General features: G+C 32.3%; 1 protein-coding gene across 4 annotated transcripts; it reads left to right on the top strand.

The window, feature by feature from the left end:
* The first annotated feature begins 8,642 nt into the window (after positions 1-8,642).
* LOC148613617 (toll-like receptor 4) lies at positions 8,643-16,009 on the top strand. Of its 4 annotated transcripts, none has more exons than XM_088587065.1 (2): positions 8,643-9,013; positions 12,346-16,009. In XM_088587065.1, exon 2 carries the CDS (start codon positions 12,734-12,736, stop codon positions 15,047-15,049), a length of 2,316 nt encoding a protein of 771 aa, XP_088443191.1. In that variant the 5' UTR covers positions 8,643-9,013; positions 12,346-12,733; the 3' UTR covers positions 15,050-16,009. The 4 variants fall into 4 exon arrangements, with proteins under 4 accessions (XP_088443191.1, XP_088443189.1, XP_088443190.1 ...); XM_088587063.1 differs by having other exon boundaries at positions 8,643-9,023; XM_088587064.1 differs by having other exon boundaries at positions 8,646-8,803.
* The last annotated feature ends 3,362 nt before the right edge of the window (positions 16,010-19,371 follow it).

The raw sequence follows: 19,371 nt of genomic DNA, 5'->3' as shown, positions 1-19,371 counted from the left end.
CTCGTCGGCTAAGGAAATAAACGCATCAAATCTATACTCTTCATCATTAATCTGCCGCTGATACCCAGAGCTACAAAGCCGTTTGGTTATATAATACCAATATCCTATTATCCATCGGTATTTATAAAGAATAACCGAAAAGACAACTATTATGAAACCTATAACTAAACAAGACATTATTATAACAAACCCTGTGTAATCAGCGCAATTCTTTTCTAATACACTAACAGCATTTGCTGCATTTTCATACTGCAGCGATTTGAATTTGAAGTTGATGGTTCCCGTATGTACATTCGTATTGTGCACGAGCCATTTCAAAAATAACATAGAAGCACACGTACATTTAAAAGGGTTTCTCTTGAACATGATAGTTAAATTATCTGCACTTGTAAGGTTAATGAGATATATACCTGTTTCTGAAATATATAAGATCTGTTTATCAAAAAGTACCAGATATTGAAGTTTACTCTTTTGATAAATATTCACTGTCCAATTAGAAAGTTTTTTTGTTTAGTCGAAGAGTTGTTTTGACAGTGAAAAATGTTAATTCGAAGAGCAGAAATAAAGTTCGATGAAAGATCTAGGACTTCAAGTTTGCTTTGGGCAGAGAACATTGTTTCATAGCTCTTGTTATTTAAGATGTCTGTATTGAAAAGTTCAAAGAAGGGGTATCCAGAAGAGTGAACATCTCGATCTGAATTCATATTACTTAAGTCTACGTATGTCAAATTTTATAAACCTCTATGAATTTATTGTTACGCATACTCAGACGTTTCAAACTTTTTGGCAGGTAAAAAAGTATTCCTGATTGTGATCAACGATGTTATTACCATCCATATGCAATTCCCTAATTGAAGTGTTCTGAAAGTCTTTGAAATCTTCACAAAGTACAGTTATTGGCATACCTGTTTCACAATTGCCTTCTAAGACTTTTAATTGAGTTGCATTCAGATTTTTAGTAATGTATATGAACCCACAAACTCGAGTTCACGATTATTGGAAAGGTCAAGATCAGTTAACTGATTTAACGGCGCAATACCGTCTCTGTAAATGCCGAGGAAAGAACAATAATGTATTCAACTGTAAGCCAGGTGTACACAGAAGAAAGATCAAAAGATCTTATTTGTGGAAGATTGATAAAGTAATTTTCAGGAATCGATAGCAGTCGATGAGCATGGCATCGCCCTTGCAATTAAAGGGATGTCAGCTGTTTTAGTTGCAAAAATCCTGGTGCGAATGAAACATTTTCTGCTGCATCTAAAGACAAATATCTTAATTTCTTCAAGTCCTGTAATACTTCGTCAAGATTATCAAAATCTTTTCCAGTAATGTTATTAAATGAAAGATCTAAGACGCGTAACGAACTTAATTGGCCGAATGAATTTCTCTGTAAAGCATCATGATTGACAGGAATATGATTTCTTGATATGTTAAGTACTTGTAATTTTCTAAGACTTGAAAACATTTGTTTTTCATCAATGCCAGATACACGATTTAATTCATGCCTGGTCTTTGTCCCTGGATTACATTCTTTTGATTACCACTATAACCTGGGTTCCTTTGATTCATATCTCGCTATTTACTGTTCATTCATAAAAAAATAAATGTTGTTATTAGGTTCATCATATATGGTATACGCACAAGATTCAGCCAAAATATCATCGTAATAGTTCTTCATTTACATTTGAACTATTTCCCTTTTTTTGTGGAAGACATACATGTACCCCTGAAAAGCGTATCGGCCATTTCTGATCAAACGGCACTAACATCGTATATTCTGGAATTATCAAGTGTTTAATCGAAAAGGGGGATGGTCAACGGCTTGGTCCTATTTTGTTTAAAAAGTTTGTAAATTTTTTTTTCGAAGATGAGAAATGTTCCTGGAAATACTATTTAGAATTTCTGAATTGGAATTCCATACATATAATTTCTGAATCGTCTTGCCTAAGTTTGTTTAATAGAAAAAAACTACGAGCAGAGTTTTATTAATACCGGTCGGTAAAATTACTTACTATACAACTGATACCTCACACAAAAGCTGTCCATATCTATCCAAGTGTTATACAAGTATGTATTAATAAAGGTGTTCTTTTTTTTTGCAAATGTCACAATCACACCAACTAAATAAATTTGTCAACAACAACTTAGAAATAATTTTAGAAAGAACAGAACTATGCGATATAAATTGCATGAGTAAGTAAAAACATTTCAAAGAAGGTTCTACGAACTTCTTAAACCCAAAATACTGTCTTTATTTTGCGCAAAATTTGTGTAAACATGCCAAACACAAAGAGCATGGAACCCCTTTTCGACGACTCTCCATACACCCCTTAATTTGCGTGCCAACATATTAGTATTTAACGTACACACGGCAGTTTTTTACAAGTATTTTATGATGTTTGGGTTTCTTGAAAGACCACAGCTGAAATCATTTAATCCATAAAAATTTAACATTTTGTCCTAACTGTGGAAAATCAATGAGCATGCGTAGAGTATACTCAATATACACTTCCACGAGGGAAATTCTTTTGTTCTACCCAAGCCCTGTCTTGTGGAAGTGTATAATTAGCATGCTCATCATCTTACTACAAAAGGGTCTATTGACTATAAAAACTGAGAGCAGGTTACAATGAAATAATCCCCTTCAAATGAAGTTGAATATATAACTCCTTAGTTCAATTATCTTCCTTTGGAATTCTCTATATTCCTTCATGCACATTTGCATATAATGCCCAACCTTTCTATGAAGTTTCAGTGAAACAGTTAAATTAGAATTTTGTTTACAAGACATGAGGACAGATGAACAGACAGACAGACAGACATGATGATTCCTATATACCCCCAAACTTGGACATACAGACTGACAAAATACGGGATTATTTATGCCCCAAATCTTTGTTTGCGGGATATTACGAAGTAATAATAATGCAGTTTGCTGATTGAATGTGGATAATCGGCAGATAGTGACAATTTTACTGCTGCAAAATTAAGTTCATATAACATGAATGTGGTTCAAATATAGTCATGCGACATCATTATAATCATGCAGCAATGGTGAAAATATATGAAAAGTTTGAGAGGCATTTCCTGATAAAAGATAAATTCGACTTCCAAAAGTTTACATTCAAGTATGCGCGGTTTATATAAGCATGTTTTAAATCGAATGCATATCTAGCGAAAATAATTCTTGAGTAACAATGTTTTTGCCAGTAGGTTGGCGTAGATAGAAGTGGGATTTTTTTCTATGTAAAGTATACTACAACTATTGGTTCACACTGGCATGATATTATTTTTTACAGACGGGTAAATTTTGAAAAATATGGCGAATTCTAGCATGTTGATAGTTCATATTTGCTCGATTTTGCATGTAATTAATATTGTCCGACAAAACTGGGGTCCGATCCCGTACCCCGGCCCCTGGATCTCCCACTGCGTAGGCATGTTGACCTATAATTGATAACAAATCTAGTGTTACTAATGTTTCATATATGCAACCCTTGTATCATTTTGTTTAAAGCTTGGTGAGTTTTGCTTCATGGAAATCATTTATTAAAAGAAAAAAATGTAATAAAATAAAACCATTTAATTCACTTGTAGACGTCAATTTAATTATTTTCTTATAACTTTTGAAACATACTTGGAAAATCCATAGCTCTCAAAATCTAAAGCAACTGATATTCCCACAAAAAGACCACCGGAAATAACATCACGTACTCTGAAATGGTTAGCAGATGCTGCTATACCAGTGGCACCCGTCATATTGCAAGTGAGAATAACAAGGGTTAAAGGCCTGCTGCAATCATGAAGCTTCCCGTTTCACTTTAGCATCGAAAGGCAGTTTCATTCATAGGTCTCACTAAAACAACAGAGCAGCCCAAAGTTCGATGAAAAAGCTACGTATGTCAGTGTTTATTATGCTAAAACAATTTGAAATGAAAGAAAATAGACAAGAAGAATTACTTAAGGATAGGGTTACAGAAAAGATCATTGAAAACGCACTTTTAGACTTTTGCACAAAAATGAACGATCTCCTCATTATGTTCAAAGAATATCCATTCACAAAAATGTTATTTTGTATTAGACGATTAAAACCATTGAAATCAAACGAATGGTGAAAATGTACATGAAGCGTAAATCGAACAAATGATGATACCCAAATGTTGTGCTTGTTTGTTGAATGAGAAAAAAAAATCTTCTAATCTGGACACTTCGTAATCCAAATCATGTATTTCAATTATCCCACATGTCGAAAGAAGGGACGATTCTCGTTGCGTTCAGTCAATAATTATATTTAATATGGTTTTATGGTTTGCCATTCAGGGACAGATATATTTGTACTCAAATACCACTTGACTTTGTTGATAAGAACCACTATAACACAGATGTCTCGACCAACGGAAATATGAACTTCCTTCAACACACGCTGTGAGTCTGCGTTAAAATTTCAACCAATTACTTGAATACGTTAATTCTGTAGTATGTCACTTCCAACAAAACACTTTTTAGCCATGAATGTGTCAAAGCATCTATAAAAATAAGATGTCTCAGACGCTCTGTTCATATAAGACGTAAGTACTTATCGAGGAAAAACATGAAAATGTGTTTTGAGTGATATCAAATTAATGATATCTTTTCACTAAGAGGGTTCCATACATGTAACGCATTGATATGAAAGTCATGGTAAGTATCATAAAAAGATTATTAAAAATGGGTATGTCCTTGTTAATTCTTTTATCAAAAACAATTATCAAATATCAATTAGATAATGTTATAAATTTTAAAAGTGTATATGTAAATAATTGAATTTTTGAAGTAACTTGCTTTCTGGTTGGATAAAAAAAATGTCCATTATCTCATAGCCGCAAATTGTGCAATGTGACTCTGACGTCATCAACCTTTTTTAATGATTTATTCTTTGAATTTGATAATAAAATTAAATTACAAGGAATGCCTTCTATATATGTCGGTGTAACATCGCCCTGTAGTGCACTCTTGAAACGCAGGTCATTGAGTTTGTACCACGTGATTGAGGTCATTTCATAGACCAAAAAAAAGTCACAGTAGTTCCTTGACTGCTTGACGGTTGAATGTTATTGTTACATATAATTAAGTCATTTATAGTACAAAGAAAAACAAATTTTGCTTCTTCTAAACCGGTAAGAAAGCAGTTAGTGTCTCTATTCAGAGAAGAAGACAATCGTTCTATAACAATGTAAAAAGTGAAGGTAAAAAACGAACTAACATATACATCTGATATATTAAAACAAATTAACAATATACATTACAAAGGTAGAGATAAGACACGCGGAAAAGAAGCGTAAATAAAAATAATGATTTTAACTGGAAACGTTAACCAAACACATAAGCATTGCAGGACTGACATCTCGATTCGTAATGCACAGCATTTAATTTGTTATTGAGAATAGAAACATACAGTAGGTCTTTCGTTATAGGTATCGACCTTATACGAATAATCCAAAAAGAATCAGCCAATCACATTAAGGGATAATATATTTGACTGTACATTTTGTTTTAATATTGCATGCTGTCTTGTAAAAGAAAAGAAGAATAAAAATACGAATATATTTATTCTGTGACACACTACTGACATACGTCGACGATCGTTACCATGTCATAAAAATCAGATAATAAAACACTATACTTAACTTTTCAAAGTGTATCTTCATACTTCCTTTTTCTGAATCTCAAAATTCATTACAAAATATAAATAAGTATGTATTTAAATAGACTTATATATTTTAATGTAATAATAAATAAACATTTGACATTCAAATATATATATGTACAATGTTCATTAGTGTAAAATGAAAAGACAGAGAAAGGAAAAAGAGAGAAAAGGACAATAATACACAATGATTGTTTTTACTCTCGTAGTAACATCAATCAAGTCATAAATCCGGTTTTGTCTTTTGCGTCACCAAATCGACGATCACATCATCTACGCTGTGTGCAGACCTATTGATTTATAATGAACTTTATTATTGTTCTATTGTTTTTTTTTCTTATGATACATCATTCAGAAATGTCGCTTACTTCCTTAAATCATTATTAATTTTGTAGATTAGACATTCAACCTTATATTAATTGTCTGTTTAGTCTATTAAGCCATCAATACCCCTGACAGACAATAAAGGATATAGCTGAGTCATAACCTGAGATAATACGTGTGTTAGCAGAGAAAAATATCAAATATGTGGGTCTTATATATTCAGTAAAAAGGCAATCAGGGATTTCTGTACGATGGTGTCATTAAGGACGTCATATAATGATCAAAAATAAAAACAAAAGGAAATGTGGTATGATTGACATAAACCAAGTTGTAAATAAGTTCCGAAATAAATGAAGTGAAACTATTAATAAAATATTAACTTCGACCTAATCTATGTAGTAAAAATCGAAACAAATAATAAAGAACATAAAAAAAGCTAGTTTAGTTTGGTAATTTCCTGGCAAAGATTTTCTGTTACTCACTACCAAAACGGATTATGCAGACCAACACCGAAATGGAAATCAGCATTGACCTTCTACTAATTCAAATGACTTTATAAAGTAAATTTGGGATCCCTCAGCTTCTATAGCAGTTCAAGAAACACCTTCCATAATAGGATCTATAATATTGTATAATAAATAAGTGAAAAATATGACAAAAGAAGGATAACTCATTTTTTTGCGAGCATTTCGATTCTTAATGTATGGATTGATTTCGTATTTGGTCCATGGTTTTATAAAAACGAGACTTATTTTCGAATGATTTCGCTGCTGTCTGAAGTCAATATCCTAATTCATTGGTCATTTTTCACTAAATAGAATACGAGAGAAAATTTTAAGCTAAAAAATCTCGGCCTCAACAGATTTTTTACTGAATTTATGAGTAGCTTTAAAAAATGAGACATACGTTCTACGTTAAAAAAAGACTATATTTATTTAAGAATGATGATACTTCCAAAATCCTCAGGATTTGCACACCTACAGTTTATCACTGACCAAGGACAATTAAGGGCACAAAGTTCGCTGACGAAAGGGGGGGTCTTATTTTATAATTTAAGGGGATTTTTACAAGTCATCACTGACAGACAGGACAGCTTGATAAAAGTGGAAGTTAAATGCCAAAACAAAGTTGAAAATGATTAATTTCAGAAACCGTTCTATGTACTTTGTAAAATGAAACAATAATATGAATATATCATAATGTCGACCCTGAGATTATGTTGAATTCAATGATATTATACTACTTGTCTTTTCCTTCCTTGTCCAATTTGAGAATTACAAATAACAATAACTGCGGATTTAACAAAGAAACCACATTCACATAAGTCGGGTTAAGTTTATAACATGAATATGAGTCACCTCTAAAACGAATGGTTTTCCGTTTTTTGCGTAAGAAACATTTAAATTCGTTTCAATACAAATGTTATAAATATAAGGTGGTGTCTTATTCATTCATTCAGTCTTATTTATACGAATATTTCTGAATTAGAAGAATCTTCAATCGAAAAATGCAGGTTCGTTTTTTTACGTAAATATGATATTAGTCAACGCTACAACATAGACTGATTCGCGGTTTTTTCAGAGTAAACCGACCCAAAGTCGTCCTTATCCAGTTACCTAACCAACAATTGAAAAATAATCCTTTGATACATATCTGTTAATATACACATATTGAACGTATTTAACACAGTAATTTTTTCCCTATCTTGTGTCTTTGTTTTCTTTTATTTTATTTTAAAACAAACTGTTATTCAGTTTGCGTTTTCGATGGAGTAGATTTAAATTTAAGTAATGACACATTCTTCATGTCATAACAGGAACGCATATGTCGTATTTCAGAAGCTTAGGAATATGACTTGTGTGCATCATCTTCTCCTTATCTTTATACATGTACCTCAAATGATAATTTTTCCGTATATAATACAATATGCATGCGTATCAATAACAATTAATACACGTGATAAAAGTGCAAGTAATCTAAAGCGACACCACTGTTTGATATAGGCAGTATACATATAAGGAGATGGTGAATATGTCAAAGTGACAACACCCCCCTCCCTGATAAAAACTTCAGATCAAGGCCACTCATGGGTCTTTAATTGTCGACGAAGAACTCCTCACACCACTTGTTAACTGATATGCCAGGTCAGTTCAGACTTAAAAATATGTTCTTCTCGTAAGTAAAATAAATCCCAATTCTTCCCTTGACAACAGTATCATAACCAAATCCCTAACGAATTAGCCTTTTCAACGGTTAAGTCAACTCATTCGGTGAGTGTATAGAAGATCCCATGGATCTTTCCAAAAACCACCATCACACACAAAAATGTACCTTTCTCACTTTTCAATTTCACAATGTCTTTTTGAAGTCAGCAAATAAGGTGTTGTAGCACTGCCACATTTGCATTTATTTCTAATGCTTTGTATACATATTGAACAAGTTACTTCCAAATGCATCGAAGGTGGACTAGATTGGCTACATCTTTTTCATCACATTTGAATTTAAAAAACTACTTTTCATGCGTTTCAAAGGCCTTTCTATTGAAAGAGTAATCAAGGGAACCGAAGTTATAGCGGTAATCAAAAGGCTAGAGATTTAAATTTTTTAAACGAAAATACATGATTGCAGATCTAGTACTTCAACCTGAAGAGAAAAGGGAAAAGAAAACAGTATAGTATTGTGTTTCGACTAGTTAAAGCCCAATTCGTTACCTGTGTGTGTTATTTCATTTGCAGGAAATCGCTAATACCTCACAAATATATATGTATTAGTAGTGGTTTGTGTTTATATAAGGTGTGTAAAACATAAAATATACTTAAGTAAACTTTAGAAAGTGTTTTTGATACCGTTATTTGTATTTGTTGTACTAGAAATTCAGTGTGGCTCAGAAAACAAGGACTTGTTAAACATGGACACGTATTGAAAAAGCTATGTAGTATTAAAGAGTACTCATGTTTTCACGATTAAATACAGAACAAAGGCAAGCATTACCTTTTATTGACTGTAAGTTAAGGTAAGTTAATTTTCTTCTTTTTATGATAAGTTTAAGAAGTTTAAGATATTTTAATTACGTGCACAACATTTTCTAGTTAATGGCCATCAACAGCATGATAAACAAAATACAACTGTTATGAAGTCTTCATTCACAGTTTCAAAGAAATTAATCAGCTTAGTGTAATAGTTTGCTTGTTTTTCCTGTTTGTTTATTGTGCGAGTGCGGACGTGTGTGTGTGTGTGTGTGTGTGTGTGTGTGTGTGTGTGTTTAATAAAGTTTTTTACATTTATTTATTTGATGTTGGCTGTGTATAAAATGGCCGTTTTGGTTTTAAATATTTTAAATAGTAAACTTATGAAAGACAATAATATCTTTTACCCACGAATGTTTAAAAACTTCCCGTTTTTGAAGGTTTCCTGTGACATTGATGTGAAAGGGGAATAACTCCGAGTGGGGTGTTCAATTTTTAGAATAGGTACACGTATGTCAGCCTTCAGCATCTTCCCACTTGGTAATATAATACCGTTTATTATTATTTCAATTTCCAGTACATGGTTCAACTTTAAAATCGTACAATGTATACTTTTTCTCTTCATGCAGAAAATGAATATTTTCATTTGGCATAGATGGTACAAATTATTCTGTGTTTCCATTTATATATAGAGAAGTGGCAACTGGTTTAGAAAACTACGTCATTTGGGCACTGGTTTGCTCACATCTACTTTTATGAACGCCACATTTCAAATAGTTTAGATGAATTGTCACTAGGCCAAAGCAGTAGATTTGTGTGACAATCATCAAGTTAGCTTCCGGATCTCTTCAAATGTTGTAACACACTTGTTAACCAAAAATCATACCGATAAAGTTATTTTTGTTTTGTCTGCTCAGAACCTCTTTTTTAAACCAATTAGTTTAACTGCACATTTTAAATACAATTGTTCCTAAACATACCGCGGCTTCTATTGCAGCGTATACCTGTGAAAAGTCGTTTTTATTAAAAATTCTGAACAACAATTGAAAATGATTCTATTTTCTTTATTTGGAACGAAAGCGAAAGAATACAAAAATAAGCAAATAATATACAAATATATATATATTATCTCTAACAATATAAGCTAAACATTTACACGGATCAATACGGTTAATATCACCAATGTATTAAGGGGATACGTGGACCATTGTTAAAGTAGCCCAGTACTTGGAGGCTTGGGTAAAATACCAAATTATGTTATAAACAATGGAAAATGCTGTTAATTAACTATTTACCTTTTCAAATAAATTGAAATATACTCGACTCGTGTTTATTGCACAAGTTGCAACACATTTTATTACAAATGATAGAATTGACGAAAGTTTTCATTTTAAAGAAGGGAATTTCATTTTTTGTACGTCACCATCATTTTTATTTATTTATTTTTTTAAATTGATAAAATCGAACAAAACAAAGTGCGATTTACAGTACTTGCATTGAAAAGCATCCCACTTTTCCAACGTATACCTATAAAAAGTCGTTTTTATTAAAAATTCTGAACAACAATTGAAAATGAGTCTATTTTCTTTATAACGTCTGTCCTGTAGGTTGTAGTTTTTTTTTTTAATTTTGATCAACTATTATAGTAACGATATCATTTTAAGAAACCGTTCTTATACACTTTTCGTCTTAAACAGAACTTTATTACTTGTATGCAACTTTAAACTTTTCTGCATTTTGTACCTAAGTTGACCCAGTTAGCTAAACCTCTCTATGCCTCTATAATGGCTCAGTACATCGTTCCGTCTCTCCATACACTTAACAGTCAACTTACGTTTAGCGGATCTCGCTATCCTTAATTGTGAACTGTTTGAATGAAATAACATTACATACTGTAAATTGGTTATTTTGTGCGGATTTCTGCCAAAATAAGTATATCTAATTTTTGTATGTTTATTATAGGTGCATTTGTAATGATGAGTGTTCTCGTTTAAACATTTTCTCACAGTGAAAACGAAGCAGCTTTTATGACTATGTTAAAAAAATGTTTAATCTGACAGGTATAGCTGTTTAATTACTGAATAAACCATGAAGATAATTAGAAAGAATTATATTTTTGAAAATAAAGTTGTATAACATTTCACTTAAAATAATCGGCTTGATCAGACCCATTGGTTCATTCATTTAACGCATAGTATCAATGTACCTAATACACAACCTGACACTTCTCAAGACAGACATTTAAATGTCTACAAGTAAACAAAATACTTCGATTTATTCGAGGTTTGAGTAATTCGAGTTTGGCATATTGCGGTTTAGTTGTTTGTGTATGCATGTATGGGTTGGTAGAACTTTATAATTGATTACAAAGTAAATGAGTTCTTTACACCGATTTTCTTTAAGAAATCTACATTAGGCAGCAACCATGTTGTGGTGCTTTTTTTTTTTTTTTTTTTTTCAATGTAGATTTTGGCAGGAAAATCGGTTTCCATAGCAACAGTGACTTTGAATCGTCTGAAACCTGAAAATTTGTACCAAGCATTTCTTTTTTTAATATCAAACAAAACTACGTCCATATCGGAGCAAAATAAAGTAAAAACACTCAGTCACTCCTTAGTCCGAATGCCATCACAACATATAAAGCATCGCTTTCATCTTCTCGTCATATAAAAATTTTCAATCACAATATTAGTACCATTCTGTGTAAGAATCGGGCAATGGGTGGCACATCATTTCCCCCAATTAGTAGTTTTTGCCTAAAATATCATACATCTTGAAGACAACCAAAAAAAGCTATTTTCAGGCAGCACCGCCGCATACTGTACACAGTTTTATAAGACTTCGCTTTAACTTTCTGAAATCACGGTAGAACAAAGTTTCGGAGCAAAAATACGGAACAAAAATAATTATGTTCCCACACTTCTTTTTTGTGCCCTAATATTAAAAACAGAGCAAAACCAATAGGGATCTAAAACTTCGTATTTTTCCTCTTCGCAGTTGCGTTAGTTTCCAACATATTACATGTATTGAATTATAAAAAAGAAAACTAATTACCAAGGTTGAAATCTTTAAATTGGCAAACATTATGAAAACACCACATATGTAATAAAACTATTCAACTTAAAGGTTAGCATGCAACCATTCAAATTATTTGATATAAAAGTCAAGTTATTTATTTGAGATGCTGTTTGACATTTCATGAGATCGAAAGTCACGAAAAGAGAGTGAAAAGTATATTTGAAAACCAAGAAAGCACCAGTTCAACAAATATCTTTATTTTGCTGATTATTAGTATTTAAATAATATGATATAAAAATGATGAATTTTCTATTCATATCGTTAATATATATATATAAATTATAATTTCAGGTCTTGTTGCCAATGATGGAAAGGATAGTATTACTTATTCTAATAATAGGACAATGTTATAGATTAGTCGGTAGCCAAGAGTGTTCCTCGGAAAAAAGATGTAAATGTACAAAGCATTTATCTGGCTGGGACGTGAATTGTTCCAAATTAAGACTCTCAAAAAGTCCTACGTTTTACCATGACGTTACCTCGGTTAACTTAAGCTTCAATAAACTAATTGACTGTCCTTTGAAAAATGATTTTTACAATTTAAACCATGTGGAACTCCTTGATCTATCCAGTAATGAAATAGAATCTCTGCATTCAAACGAAACAAGACAACTTTTTTTCAAGTCTATCAAATCTGCGAACGCTTAATTTATCATCTAATTCTATTCCGTTGGATCACATGCATTTAACCAGTAATACATTTCAAGGGCTCCATTCTTTAGAAAGCATTGACTTATCCTTTAATATGATGACTGAAAGTTCTTTAAATACCATTGATGATGTTTTTAAAGGTTTACAAACACTTCGTCATTTGTCAATTGATTCTGTGTATAATATATCGTTTGGTCCTGGATTTTCCTCTCTAACAAATTTGACATCGCTGAAAATTCAAGGGAGATGCCACCTTTACAGGCTTTTAAGAATAGAGACAACATTTTTTGAACATATTAATCATATCGAAAAGCTTGACCTGTCAGCCGAATATTTCTGGCCTCAAAACTATTCTCTGCAATGCTCCTTACAGTATATAGAGAGGAATGCAATTTCCGTCCTTAAAAATCTTACTTCTCTCGATTTATCATTTAATCGTCAACTTGGATTCTGTGGCTTACAAAACGTCACCGCTGATCTTAGTTTGACAAAAATAATCTCCTTAAAAGCAAATCTTCTGCAATGCGAAGCTGGGATATCAACAAATATTTTTTGTGATGACTTAAAGGGTCTTTATAATACTTCATTACAGGAATTACATTTAAATGGAAATAACATTGCATCTGCACAAACTGGGATTTTGCATTATTTGCCGAGAACTTTGAAATCCTTAAGTGTTAGAGACAATCGTTTCGTTCGAAGTCGATATACGTATTGTAATATTTATGACCTCACTAACCTCACGTTTGTGGATTTGAGCAATATGAATTCAAGAACAGGATCCGTAGATGATTCTGGATACCCATTTTGTGAACCTTTTAATAGAGAGATAAATTGTGCAGTTCAACGAGGAAGATTAGTTGGAACTAATGACTATGTTACCCTGCTTGATAGATGTATTGGAGGATGTGATAAGGTAGAAAACCAACAGTATGTCGAAGTTTTGTCTGCATCCGAAAAAAAGACATCTGTAATACCATTGACATGTACATATCCAAGTGATCAAGCTCTGAATGTTCCTTTTTTGGTTGTTTTTCTTCCTCCAAACATCGAACAATTGGTTTTGAATAACTCTAATTTAGGGAATACAATTGGGTGGACCGTGTTCCACACAAACAGTTTAAGGAAACTTGTTTTGAGCAATAACGAGTTCTATAACATAACTGGCCCTATTTGTAATGCATCTAAACTTATACATTTAGATCTATCAAACAACCACTGTTCCTTTCTGTCATCGCATGCATTTACCGACATGATCTCACTTGAAGAGTTGAATTTAGGAAATAATCTGATCGGACATATTTTTGGTCAGAGTTCGTTCGTTCCTCTTTTCACAGCCCAATCCAAATTACTTAAGCTGATCCTTTCGTCTAACAGTATTACATCCCTTCATTCCGATATATTCATTCACCTTAAAGAGCTGCAATGTCTCTACCTTGACAAAAACAAGATTTCTGATTGGACTGCATCAATAACTCATTTGGCAAACCTCAGATACATAGACTTGTCTGATAATCAGATTATGTTTTTATCAAAACAAGGCATTGATTTACTTTCTGAAATTTTATCTGAACATTTGAAAATAAATATGGCCAACAACTTATTTCAATGTACATGTGAAACATTGTATTTTGTAAAATGGATCGTAAACAATCAAAGATCGTTTGAAAACTTTGTCTCATACAAATGTAAGAATGGACAATATGGTTCTTTAAAAGGCGCACTCGATGATTTGACAAAAGAGTGTTCCTCATACACGACCATTATTGTTATTACATCATGTTGTATTGTAGCATTTATAGTTCTTGTTGTTTTAATTATTCTCTACAAAAACCGTTGGCGACTAAGGTATTGGTATTACATAGCAAAGCGACATTACGGTAGAGGATACCAACGTCAAACAAATCTTGATAATTACCGCTTCGATGCCTTCCTTTCATACGCAGATGAAGATCGAGAAATAACCAAAGATGTTATTGAGAATTTGGAACTGACACACGGATTTAATGTTTGTATTCACCATCGTGATTTTATTCCTGGATGTGATATAGCTGATAATATAATCAATGCCATTCACCAGAGCCGGAAAGTCATAATTATTTTATCAAGAGATTTTCTTCGTTCATCTTGGTGCCTGTTTGAAGTACGCATGTCAATAACCGAATACGGGGAATCGAGACGAGGGACAAATATGATGATAATAGTGTTCAAAGATGATATTCCACATAACGAAATACCTGACTATCTTTGGGAAATGATGAAGGAAGAAGTTTATATTGATTTTCCGACAGATCCAGAAAATCAAGAGCATTTTTGGAATTCTTTGTGTGATTCTCTATCTTAATGTGTCGCTGTTTAGTCACTGTGTCAAAGCACTTCTTATTCTTTTTCTTATTCTTTTTAATATACAGATATACTCTTGCAATATATAGTTTAGAACATCTGTTACACTGCCACAATTTATATCTGCGATAACATTGATACATGCATGTGTACACTAATTTATTACATTTTTGAAAGATTAGAGTCAACGGTTAGCGAACCAAACTCGAAATACTTTCAATTTCTAGCATGCATGATGAGACAATAATGAGCATTGCATTCTTCGCTTGATTGGTTGGTCTATGCATTTTTTCTAGTTATGCGGGAAGCTTAATGAGGCGATATATATATTTTTCTTCATGTGTAAAAACTTTTTGTATTTACATTTTTAATTTTTGACAACGGAAACGCATTTCTATGATAATCGTTCAAATAATGTTCTTGGTGTCCATGTTTATCCTTTAAAGTCACAGAGCTTAAACATTGTTCTATAAGACAAATAGAACTATCTAAACTGTTCCAATATAATGGAAGACGCATGTTAATATTTGTTCAGAGGGTAATAGAAAAAAACAATCAATCATTAGATTTACCAATTTACAGTTAAATCGGACAAGTAAAATCTAACAAGTGATCTACAAAGGCTGATTAAAATCATGGTGACATAAGATAGGTGGATTGTTCTATGTACGCAATTACATATTACACAGAATGCACTACATATGAGTATCTTTTAAGATTTACAACAGATCACTGCTGAAAACAGATGTTCTTCAAGACAGATTTGACTGTACATGTTGTATACTTTTGATTTATTGTTCGTGTTTACTGCAATTCTACAGCTTAAGGTACTAATAAAATTGTATAACATGTGTACATTGTACAAGTATCGATATAAACTCATGTCAAATTGTCAGTGGAATTGTGTTTATGATAATTAGGTTGTAAAAGTACGTTTTAGCTCAGTAAAAATTTTGAATGATGGACTTTTTTTCTCGCAAAACTTTAACTTATTGACGTTTATTGTGTATTAGGTACCATTCTATATAAGAACCAGGCAATGGGTGGGACGTGCAAATTATCATTTTGGCCTGCTTTTCCTCAAACATATTTCATATATTTCAAGAATCACCAAAGAGCTATTTAATTTAATCGTGAAGCATCTGTGACGAAGACATTTTTCTTATTTAAGGAAAAAAGGCGGGAAAATTTTCCCGTCATATATCCTAGTACATATCCACTAAATTTGATCTATCAATATCTAAAAACGGCAAATTTTACAAACACTATTGTGGTAATTTCTGGGGGTTATGACGATAAATTGCTTTGATAATGCAAGAAAAAGGGTTGCTTTATTATATGCCACGGCTTATACATATATATTTTGCCTGATTATTAGACTGAAAAGAACTGAAATGGCGGTATAGGTTTAACATATTTTACTACTTAATGATTTAGAAGATAAGAATGCAATCCAAAGTTTGTAACTACTAGAGTGTTTGAATGACACTTGAAATTCAAGTTTAATTTGATTATGAAATTGTTTTAAAAGGAAAATAACTCTGAGTAGTGTGTTCCATAATAGGACGTGTCAGTCTTCTGTCTTTGTCTATGCAAGCAGAACATGAGAAAAAAAAACTTCATAAATGATATAATTTATTTGAAGAATTTCTCTCGACCTACGTTAATAATACAATTTAATGTATAAACAATTCTTCATTATTTCCAATGACAAAAGAAATGTCGTAAGTTTATCTAAAAATGTATAAATAGCATTTATTGTACCATTTTATCCTGTTCGAATTTTAATAAATACATGAAGGAATAATATTTATACAAATGATAATCGTTTATCGCTGCCATTTGTTTGTTTGTTTGTTGGGGTTTAACGTCAGAGCAGCAATATTTCAGCTATATTCAGACGATGAACATGAAATGGATGATAAAATGAACATGAAATGAAAAAAAAAGGATGGGACACAAGGACAATAGGGTCGACAAATTTTGATTGCCACTGGAAAAAGGGGGGATGGGTAAGGTCGGGCAATTTAGCCTCCTGTGGCGGAGCGCAAAGGTTCCTACTCCTATCGAATACCACAGCAGGGTTCTTTAACATGCGAGGAACGTGGCATTTTTCCCAACACGGTGCACCACTATGGTTTGCGGTCAGGTTTTCCGTATTATAGCCTGACAACCCCAGCATGTAACACGCCAGGGGTACCCCATTCCACCACCTGGGGCACACATCCCAGTTGCTCTGTGGGCAGAGCGCCTAGTCCCCGGCTAGGTTTCTGAGCACTATTTAGTCGCCTTATACGACAAGCTTAGCGCTGCTGCAGGCCTATTCTTTTAACACCCGAACCTGCACGGGGCTATCGCTGCCATCAAATATATCAAATCATGACAGAACGTCATTGTCATATCACGTTTTGAATTAGTAATGATTTAGAAAGACTATGTATGTTTAAACGATGAAATGTTTTTTTTTTCGATTTTTTTGTTTTTTTGTTTTGTTTTTTTTTTTGTTTTGTTTTGTTTTGTTTTTGTTTTTGTTTAAAAAAGATCAATTTTATTCAAACTTTGAATTCTTATTTAATACTAATATAGTTCTCAACTATTTCTTTATTATAATAGTAAGATTTCCGTATTATTTGCAGTTAAACTGTTGTCATTTGATGGTCGATTTCATAGGAAATTAATTACCATTATATCGCCATGTTCAGATCTTATGCAATATAAACATCTTTGATTATAAATCGATCAAAGCATCTGCAGTAGGTAAATTCAAATAAGTCAAGCTATTAGAGCATAGCCTGAACTTAAACACAAGAAAATGAAGACGATCCACAGACACAGTGTAGTGAACCGAACAGTATAGATTAAATCATGTACATAAAAAAACTGAAAATAGGGAAGACAAGATGTAAGTTAAAAAAAAACCAATAGCACTATTATATGAACTCACCTAAAACAAAGAAAAAAACGAAACCGACATCAGGTGCTCCAGAAGCGTAAGCATGTCCTTTTCTGCCAGCGGAATTTTTTTTCTTGAAATTTTTGTGTGTATTGTTCAAATATTGGTCGCGGATTGTTGTATTTATACACATGTACAGAAGAGAATCAAACAAAATCTGTGAATTTATTGTTCAAACGTTAATCGTGTTACATAATTTTAGCTAATATTTCATGACATTATAGTTTTTGAGAGCAAATATTTCATCAGTCATTTTTTTTCGTTTTATTTACAACTCTCGTACACATTATTTTTAACTTTAAAATTGAATTCCAATTATTGTAATGCACTGTGAAAGTACTTTAATTCGTGGATACCAATTTGCGTGGATCAGGGAAGAAACACAAGTTCGTGGATTGTTGATTCGTGGTTTTGAAGTTTTCAGTATACACATCTATGGGAATATACTATTCGTTGGGAACCAAATTTCGTGGCTTAACCTACCCACGAAAACCACGAGAATTGGTACCCACGAACAAGAGTATTTTCACAGTATATCGTAAGGATAACAAACTTTACATAATAATTAATTCTAAAGTTAAATATATTACGTCATGAGTATGCTTTATGGAAGACCCTAAATTGTTGTTCAAAATATATACCCATTAAAAATTGTAACCATATATTTTTTTTATGTCAAGCAGGGCTGAGTAAAATGACGAAAGCAGCACAGTTTGTAGTTTTACTGTGTTTCGTACTTCTGAAGTATTGTAGACTTTCAGGACAATGTTGTACATCAGAAAGTAGATGTGTATGCCATAATCATTTTGCTGAATGGTTGGCTGACTGGTCAAATCTGAATCTATCGAAAAGTCCGCTTTTGTATAATCATGTTTACTCAGTCAATTCCTGAAAATGACTTTATTAATCTTCCACAAATAAGATCTCTCGATCTTTCTTCTGTGTACACCTGTCTGTATTAAGTCGATATTGAAAGTTAATTGATATTGTCTGATTCATATAATACTTCATTCCGCGTGACTTGATGAGGCTACAGTTTTTAGTCAATAAGAAAAACCTCAATGAATCCATTGGTTTTAGATGGATATTTTTCAAGATTATATTTATCACAAAAGATTATTACTGTCGTTATCTGTATTTAAGGATAGTAAATATCCAGCTGTGGTTACAAATCTGACAGCCCTTGGAGAAAACACACCAAATAATCTCATTACATTTGAATCTTTAATACCATATAGATAAAGTTGAAACTGAGACAGTTTTATTGTGAATACAATGTATAACGTCTATAACAGTATTGAAACTTTGACAAACATATTTAAGAAATGAATCACGGAAACATTTTATCATTGTTTTACCACGTGATAGCA

This window comes from Perna viridis, chromosome 6 (assembly GCF_037379345.1).
Source record: "Perna viridis isolate PV_CMFRI_1.1 ecotype Kerala chromosome 6, ASM3737934v1, whole genome shotgun sequence".
NCBI classification, from domain to species: domain Eukaryota; kingdom Metazoa; phylum Mollusca; class Bivalvia; order Mytilida; family Mytilidae; genus Perna; species Perna viridis.
This window is presented reverse-complemented; position numbering and strand designations above follow the sequence as displayed.